At 42.6% G+C, this 9004-nt stretch overlaps 1 protein-coding gene across 5 annotated transcripts in view; it reads right to left on the bottom strand.

The window, feature by feature from the left end:
* Nucleotides 1-9004, bottom strand: part of Ash1l (ASH1 like histone lysine methyltransferase) — a 162722-nt gene that overhangs the window by 41008 nt on the left and 112710 nt on the right. For all 5 annotated transcript variants that reach the window (XR_003378742.1, XM_005367130.3, XM_013353766.2 and 2 more), the window contains exons 13-15: nt 4829-4937; nt 3917-4081; nt 3647-3741 (exon numbers count right to left, since the gene is read on the bottom strand). Coding sequence is in view for 4 of the 5 variants with exons in the window: in XM_005367130.3 (XP_005367187.1) it covers nt 3647-3741; nt 3917-4081; nt 4829-4937 (369 nt within the window). In the remaining variant the exon portion in view is untranslated. The remainder of the gene's footprint in view (nt 1-3646; nt 3742-3916; nt 4082-4828; nt 4938-9004) is intronic.

The following is a 9004-nucleotide window of genomic DNA, read 5'->3' as shown; positions in this document are numbered from 1 at the left end:
CCAGAAGAGGACACCAGACCTCATTACAGATGGTTGTGAGCCACCATGTGGTTGCTGGGAATCGAACTCGGGTCCTTTGGAAGAGCACGCAATGCTCTTAATCACTGAGCCATCTCTCCAGCCCACTTTTATTTATTTTTAAATTTTTATTTATCCGTGTGTGTTTTATGTGACATGTATGAGCAGGAAACTTGAGGGCCTGGTTTAAAACATCAAAATGATACAGACATACAAATCAATGTTTTTTCTCTATGTGTACTGTGGATCAAATTATGTAACTTCTACATGTTAGCAGTGTATTGACTTTATTTATTTGTGTGTTTATTTCCAGGTTCTATATCTTTTTTTAGATTTATTTATTATGTGTACAGTGTTCTGCCTGCAGGCCAGAAGGCAGAAAAAGGTCTTAATATAAAGGTTGTGAGTCATCTTGTAGTTGATGGAAAATAAACTCAGGACCTCTGGAAGAGCAGTCAGCACTCTTAACCTCTGAGTCATCTCTCCAGCCCTATTTCTAGATTCTCATTATGTGACTTTGACTGGCTTGTAGAGAGGGTTGGTCTAAAACTTGCAGAGATTCATCTGGTTCTGCCTCCAACTTTAATGCCCTAGTGCTGGCATTACCATGCACTACCATGACTAGTTCCTACATTCTTTTTTTTTTTTAATTTTTATGTGTATGGCTGTTTTGCCTGTATGCATGTTTGTGCTCCACATACATGCTCCGAGCCTGTGAAGGTCAGAAGAAGTCATTATTTCCCTCGGAACAGGAATTACAAATAGTTGTGAGCCACCATATGGGCATTAGGAACTGAACCTGGGTCCTCTGGAAGAGCAGTAAGTGCTCTTAACCACTGAGCTATATCTTTAGTCCCTTATATTCTTTTTTGAGACAGGATGAGGTGGTCTGAAAGAATATGGCCCCTAAAGGGAGCAGCACTCTTAGGAGGTGTGGTCTTGTTGGAGGAGGAGTGTCATGGAGAAAGAGGGCCTTGAGAAGTCTCCCATGCTCAAGTTACTCCCAGGACACAGACCATTTTCTGCTGCTTCCAAGATCATTCAGCTACTCCTCCAGCACCCTGTCTGCCTGCATAGCGCCATGTCCCACTACTATAATGAACGGAACCTCTGAAACTGTAAGTCGACATCTCAATTAAAGGTTTTCCTTTATGGGGGCTGGAGAGATGGCTCAGCGGTTAAGAGCACTGACTGTTCTTCCAGAGGACCTGAGTTCAATTCCCAGCAACCACATGGTGGCTCACAACCATCTGTAATGAGAGCTGGCGCCCTCTGGCCTACAGGCATACATGGAGGCAGACTTTCTATACATCATAAATAAAATCTTTAAAAAAAAAAAAAAAGGTTTTCCTTTATATAAGTTAACATGCCATGTTGTCTCTTGACAGCAACGGAAGCCCTAAATAAGACACTGTCACCGTGATAAAGCACCAGGACCAGAAACAATCTGGGGAGAAAGGGCTTATTGGGCTACAGGTTACAGTTCGTCATCAGAGGGAGCCATGGAGGACTGCTGCCCACCAGCTTGCTTCCCATAGCTTACTCCCTCACTCCTGCTTTTTTATAGGAAACAGGATCTAGGTGTATGCCACCGCCCCAATCAAGTGCTTTCCTTTGTAAAAGTTGCTGTGACTGGGCAGTGGTCACACGCCGTTAATCCCAGCACTTGGGAGGCAGGGGAGGCAGAGGTGAGTTCTCTGTGAGTTCGAGGTCAGCCTGGTCTACAGAGCTAGTTCTGGAACAGGCTCCAAAGCTACAGAAAACCCTGTCTCGAAAAACCAAAAAAACAAAACAAGGCAAAAAAGGAATCCCGTGTAGGCAGCACTCTCGGCCAGTGGTTCTCAATCTTCCTAATGCTTTAACCCTTTAATACAAGCGGGGCGGTGGTGGTGCACGCCTTTAATCCCAGCACTCGGGAGGCAGAGGCAGACCCCAAACTAGAGCTCTGCCTGTTTAAGCCTCCTGAGTGCTGGGACTTTTAGTCTGCACCTTTAGTCTGCACCATCACCACCTGTGCTCCCTACATTAATTTCTTTTCTTTTCTTTCTTTCTTTTTTCTTTTGGTTTTTTTTTTTTTTTTTTTTTCGAGGCAGGGTTTCTCTGTGGTTTTGGAGCCTGTCCTGGAACTAGCTCTGTAGACCAGGCTGGTCTCGAACTCACAGAGATTTCTTTTGGTTTTTTGAGACAAGGTTTCACTGTGGCTATGGAGCCTGTTCTGGAACTAGCTCTTGTAGACCATGTTGGCCTCGAACTCACGGAGATCCACCTGCCTCTGCCTCCCGAGTGCTGGGATTAAAGATGTGCATTAATTTTCTTTTTAAAGATATATTATGTGTAGTGTTCTGCCTTTATGTATACCTCCACTGCAGGCCAAAAGAGGACACCAGAATGCATTACAGATGGCTGTGAGCCACCATGTGGTTGCTGGGAGTTGAACTCAAGTCCTCTGGAAGAGCATCTAGTGCTCTTAACCTTTAGGCCATCTCTCCAGCCCATAATTCCTTCCTATCTATCTATCTATCTATCTATCCATCCATCAATTTATTTATTTATTTATTATACAATATTCTGTCTGTGTATACATCTGCAGGCCAGAAAAGGGCACCAGATCTCATTACAGATGGTTGTGAGCCACCATGTGGTTGCTGGGAATTGAACTCAGGACCTTTGGAAGAGCAGGCAATGCCCTTAACCTCTGAGCCATCTCTCCAGGCCCCTCAGCCCATAATTCTTAAAGGATGGTATTATATAGTAGTTGGTCTAACAACTATAGCAATAATTATGCAGTGATAAATATGGTATGAGATGTTTATAATATCTGTAGAATAAAATGAAAATATCTTTGAATGTTGGTAATAAAGTCATGGATATTGCTAATTTTTTTTTTTGAGTCAGGATCTCATGTAGCCCAGATTGGCCCTGATCTCAACATAGCCAACGATGGCCTTGAACTCCTACTTTCCTGTCTCGATCCCTGCAGGTATTTACCACCATGCTCAGCTTAAATTTCTGTTTAAATTATACACAGCTGGGTATGTTTTCTATGTGTTCCTTATTTTTTCATTGAGCTATATACAAGTATGATTTTTAAACATATACCTACCTTTAATCTTAGCACTTGGTGGCAGAGGCAGGTGGATCTCTGAGTTTGAGGAAAGCCTGGTCTATAGAGGGATTTTTAGGTCAATCTTAGCTACACAGTGAGATCCTGTATAAAAACGAAAACAAAAGCACACACACCTTTCCTATAGTTGAATTAAGATCTCACGTAGAGGGCTGGAGAGATGGCTCAGTGGTTAAAGAGCACTGGTTGCTCTTCCAGAGGTTCTGAGTTCAATTCCCAGCAACCACATGGTGGCTCAAACTATCTGTAATGAGACCTGGCGCCCTCTTCTGGCGTGCGGGCATACATGGAGGCAGAATGTTGTATGCATAATAAATAAATCAAAAAAAGTCATTGATTTAAAAAAAACAACAACAACAACAAAAAGATCTCATGTAGAAAACAAACCAAATTCATGAATTTCAGCATATTTTAAGTTGACAAGCAAGTCACATAAAACTTTTTTTTTCCAACACATAAAACTTTTTAAAGTCGTTTAAAAATACTCAATATTAAAAACCGTACCTCTCTCTATTGGACATTGGCTTCATCTGTAATTGTGGAGTCAATCTTGTTGGGGTATTGATGTTTTCACTGGGCTCTTCAGAGGGATGGCCTCTCTAAAAATTCATGTGGGTGACAGCACAATGAGAAAAAAAAAAGAATAAATCAGATCTCCCCTCTAAAATTGTAAAGCCAATGTTAAGATGCAACCCTGTGGTGAAACTTATTCTAGGAAGTGCCTGAAGGGGACTCAGAGCAGCAGTTAGGGAAACCCATGAGATCATGATTCACCCTTTTCTTCAGCTTGTGTTTAGACTTCCTCTTCTCTTTCGACCGTCCATACTTTTTATGTGTGCTCACAGGCTGGCTGCTTTTATGGCTAGTGAGTCCATTCACCCGCTGACTTTTGCCTCCGATGATTCCTCTACATTTCTCAAAACCACATTTACAAAGTTGCTGTAAGGAAAGAGAATATTTTTTAACCCTGTATATATCCTTTTTATAAGTTCACAGAGGGTGTGCCCTAAGGACTTGGATCCCTGAAGTTTTAAGCATGAATCAAGGACTTTAAATGCAAACATGCAAATAGTCAACTGAAATATATTCTGGTGGCCCATCCCTATAATCTTAGCATTGGTAGATGGAGGCAGGAAGATCTGGAGTTTACAACACAGCACATCTGAGGGAAGCCTGACTCCAACACACCAGAAGGAAGAAAGAGGAGAGGAGGAAAGGGCGGGAAGGGACTCATTAGAATCACTGGAATAATGATGCACGCCTATAATCTTGGCACTCTACAGGTAAATCACAACACCCAAGGCTACAAATTAAGTTTGGGGATCAGCCTGGGATACCTCAGACTGGTCACAAACCAATCAACCCACAGGCCAAAGCAAATATAAAACCTAAGAATACTGGCACATGCTATCACCCTACTTGGAAGGAAGGAGAAGGACTGCTTCAGGTGCGAAACCAGTCTAGTCAACACAGCAAGTTGTAGTCTTGCCAGGGGCTATATATAGCAAGACCCTATCTCAAAAAAAAAAAAAAATTAAAAAAAAAAAGACATGAGTAAAGAAAAGAACAGCAGCAGAACACTGTGGTCTCCGGAGTTCTCAAACAGTGGGACCTACATCTTAAGAGTGAAGAACGGTCTTCTTCAATGTGACTCTCAATGGCTCCCTCTTGAATTCAAATTCCTACCTGTTTTTCAACATTGAAGGAATGGAAGTTGTAGTCATAGGTGAGCTCAGTCCCAGCTGGCACATCCTTAAGTGCATAGAGTCCAATACGGTACACTCCATTAACAGACCTAGAGAAAAGGACAAAATTCTCATCACTTGTATGTGACCCAAGTACCCCACCACTGAACTACAGCCTTGTTTTGTTCCTTTCCTTTTATGTCTTTTCGAGAGTCTTCTGCCATCATGCTTTTAATTCCAGCATTCAGGAGCAGAAGCAGGCAGATCTCTGTGAGCTCTAGACCAACCTAGTCTACAGAGTGAGTTCTAGAATAGGCAGAGTGATGTGAGAAACCCCTACCTAGACCTCACACCCCGAAAAAAGAGAAGTATCATTGTGTATCCCCAGCTGGCCTGGAACTCACTCTGTAGATCAGGCTGGCCTCAAACTCAAAGAGATCTGCCAGTCTCTACCTTAAGTGCCTAGATTAAAGATGAACAGCAAAAGTTCAGCTTATTACTATTATTATCATTATTATTTGGCGTGGTCTCATGTAGGAGCTTATATTGACCTCAACCTCACTAGGCAGTCAAAGATAACCTTAAACTTTTGGTCCTCCTGTCTCCACCTCCTGGGTGCTAAGATTACAGGCCCATGTTACCACATGGGATTTATGAGGTGCTGGTGATTGAACCTAGCCAGGCCTCTGTGCACGTTACACAAACAATCACTCTTTCAGCTGAGCTTTATCCCCAGCCTCTTGTTTATTTACACAGCCTCAAATTCCTGGTGATCTATCCTCTTGCTTCAACCTGCCCAGTGGTGGGATTACAAATGGTTTGGCCTTTGAGTGAGTATCTCTCTTCTCCCACATTCCTGCTGCCCCCAAAAGGATATTTTTTTGTAGCCCTAGTTTTCTTGAACTCTACATGGAGACAAGACTGGCCTTACCTCACAAATAGTCTCCTGACTTTGCCTCTGAGTGCACCACGAACACTGAAGAGCTCAGCCCAGATAAGGACTACACAGTGAGACACCATCTCAATCAATCAAACAAAAACCTCAACCAAGAGTGGTAGCACTTTCTTCTATTTCCATCTTTCTGTGGCAAAGTATGATGCTCAGGAGTATAAGGCCAGCCTTGGCTATAGAGAAAGTCTGAGGTCGGCCTAGAACTTCCTCAACAAACAAACAAACAAATAAATAAATAATAAGAGAGATGGGGCTGGAGAGATGGCTCAGTGGTTAAGAGCACTGGCTGTGCTTTCAGAGGTCCTGAGTTCAATTCCCAGCAACCACATGGTGGCTCACAACCACCTGTAATGAGATCTGGCACCCTCATCTGGCATGAAGGTGACCATTCAGGCAAAACACTGTATATATAATAAATAAATCTTCTTTTAAAAAAAAAAAGAGAGAAAAAAAATAATAAGAGAGAACTGCCTAGTACAGTTGAGGTTCTCGGTTCAATCCCTAGCAAATAAAACAAATCCACACCACACAAAACTGAAAGATATTAAAGCAAGCAAATCCTCCCCTGTGCCACAAATCTTGAGTACATACCTTCCTGAGTTCTTACTGATCTACGTACCTGTATACTCTCTCAGAAAGCGCCTAAGTCAGTACCTATGCCATAAAAGATCTGTATTTTTCTGATCTTTACCACTATGTATTAGCTTTGTCTGTTTTGTATTTTAAATAAACGGAATCAGATAATATAATCTTTAAAAAGAAATATCCTTATTTTATGTGTATGAATGTTGTACCTGTATGCCTGTGGAGGTCAGAGTAGATACTGGATGCCATGGAACTAGAGATACAGATAGAGATGGTTGTGAGCCACCATGTGGGTGTTGGGAACTGAACCCAGGTCCTCTGCAAGAGGAACAAGTACTCTTAACTACTGTGCTAGCTCTCCAGTCCTTAAAAATTTTAAATTGATGTGTATGTATCTCTGTGGCAGGGGTGTATGCCATGTGTCTATGTAGAAGTACCGCAGAAGCCAGAACACTGCATAAGGTTCACAGGAGCTTGTGCCACAGCTAGTTCTAACCTGCATGGTTGCTAGAACTGAACTCCATTCCCTTCAACAGCAGCAAGGACTCCTAATGGCTGAGTTACTTCCTCAGCCCCCCCCCCTCCCCACTTCTTCAAGACAGGTTCTCTTTGTGATCCCTGGCTGTCCTGGAACTTGCTCTGTAGACCAGGCTGAATTCAAACTCAGAGTTATATCTGCTTCTGCCTCCAAAGTGTTGGGATTAAAGGCATGCACCATCACTACCAGGGCCCTTGCATTTTTGATTGTTTCAGATAGGACCTCACTGTGCAGCTATGGCTGGTCTTGAACAGAGATCTACCTGCCTCTGCCTGATTAAAAGTGCATATCACCAAGCCCAGCAATTTTTTTTTTTAAGACAGGGTTTTTCTATGTAACAGCTCTGGTTATCCTGGAACTTGCTTTGTATACCAGGCTGGCCTTGAACTCAGAAATCTGCTTGCCTCTGTGGTGCAGAAATTGTGGAAATGGCCAACCAATGACTGGCCCAGCCTGAGACCCATGCCACAAGAGTGAGCCCACATTGCCTGGAGTGCTCGAGATAGGATAGAAACAAACACAACTGGAGGGAAAAAAAGGTCAATGAAACGATGCCTAATGATATTCTACTATACTCATACATTGGTAACTATCCCAAATTGTCACCAGAGGAGCTTCATCCAGCAACTGATGCAGAGACCCACAGTCAAACATTAGGCCAAGAGGAATCCTACTGCACAAGCCAGAGGGGCCAAGGACACCACAAGAAAACTCACAGAAGCAACTAATCTGGGCACACAGGAACTCAGAGTATGAACCAACAACCAGAGAGCCTGAATGGGGCTGAGCTAGCCCTCTGTATATATGTGACATTGTGTTTTATATATATAATTTCTTTCATTTTACATACCAACCATGGTTGTGTGTGCCCTCCCCTCCGCTGCGTGTTGTTGAGTCTTCTTGTGGGACTCCTAACAGTGGGAGCAGGGGCTGTTAGGCTGGCTTTTGGGAACCTATTCCTTATACTGGGTTGCCTTGTCCAGCCTTGATACAAGGGAGGTGCTTATTCCTACTGCAATTTGATATGCCATGCTTTGTTGACACCCACGGGAGGCCTGCCACTTTCTGCACAGGAACAGAGGAGGAGTGGATTGGGGGAGACAGAGGGGAGATTTGTGGGGGAGAAATGAGAGGTGAGGAGGGGAAATAGCAAAGGCAGCCAGGGTATAAAATAAACAAACTTGAAAAAAAAAGTGTGCCACCACTGCCAGACCCTGTACTTTTTGTTTCTTTGAGATGACGTCTCACTAATGTAGCTAACACCCAGGCTGGCCTTAGCTTCCTAACTACTCAGATTAAAAATGTGCGCCATCACACCTGCCTTTTAAATTTTTAACTGATCTTTCTCTGTGTGTGGCATGTAAATGTCATAAACTATACATGGAGGTCAGAGGACAACTTGTGGGAGTCAATTCTGTTTTGTACTCCCACCCCCACCCCACCATGAACTTAGGTTTGGCAGCAAACATCTTTACCCACTGAACCTACACCCTGGTCTTAGTATCTACACTTGTATACCCAGTCTCTTTCACTCAAGTGTCACACTGAATTGCATACATCAGTTTGTACCTTTACACATTGGATAGTTTTCCACTCAAGTTAAAAAAAAAAAACCCACCATACTTTCTATACCTATTCTACTGCTATTGACAAACTGTAGTTAATAGTTACAATACAAATCTTTCAGGGCATGTGATGTTGCCTACCTGAACCTCAGCACCTTGGAGACTAAAGTAGAAGCATCTTGATTTTCAGGTTAGCCTAAGATACATAGTGAGACTCTTGCAAAAAGAAGAGAAAACACAACAGAGTTTTATGTGTATATTCTTTTACATGTTTTCCATCCCCCCTTTAATTTACTTTTTCATTAGTTTAAATTCACAAGGGGTATAAAACATCATGAATTCTGCATTCAATGGCCTCTGTGGGAAGGTTGCTTCAGAATTTGGCATATACTATGTATGATTCCAGATTACCTTTTCCCAGATTCTTTTGTTTTTATTTGGTTAACAAAAAGGAGTCATTGTGAGTTTGAGGCTAGCCTGCTTCATAAGTTCCACAACTTCAGGGCTATGTCAAGAGAAGTTGCCTCAATAAATAAA

Source organism: Microtus ochrogaster, unplaced genomic scaffold (assembly GCF_000317375.1).
Source record: "Microtus ochrogaster isolate Prairie Vole_2 unplaced genomic scaffold, MicOch1.0 UNK16, whole genome shotgun sequence".
Lineage (NCBI taxonomy): Eukaryota > Metazoa > Chordata > Mammalia > Rodentia > Cricetidae > Microtus > Microtus ochrogaster.
Note: the sequence above shows the minus strand (reverse complement) of the source record. Positions and strands in the feature narration are given on the sequence as shown.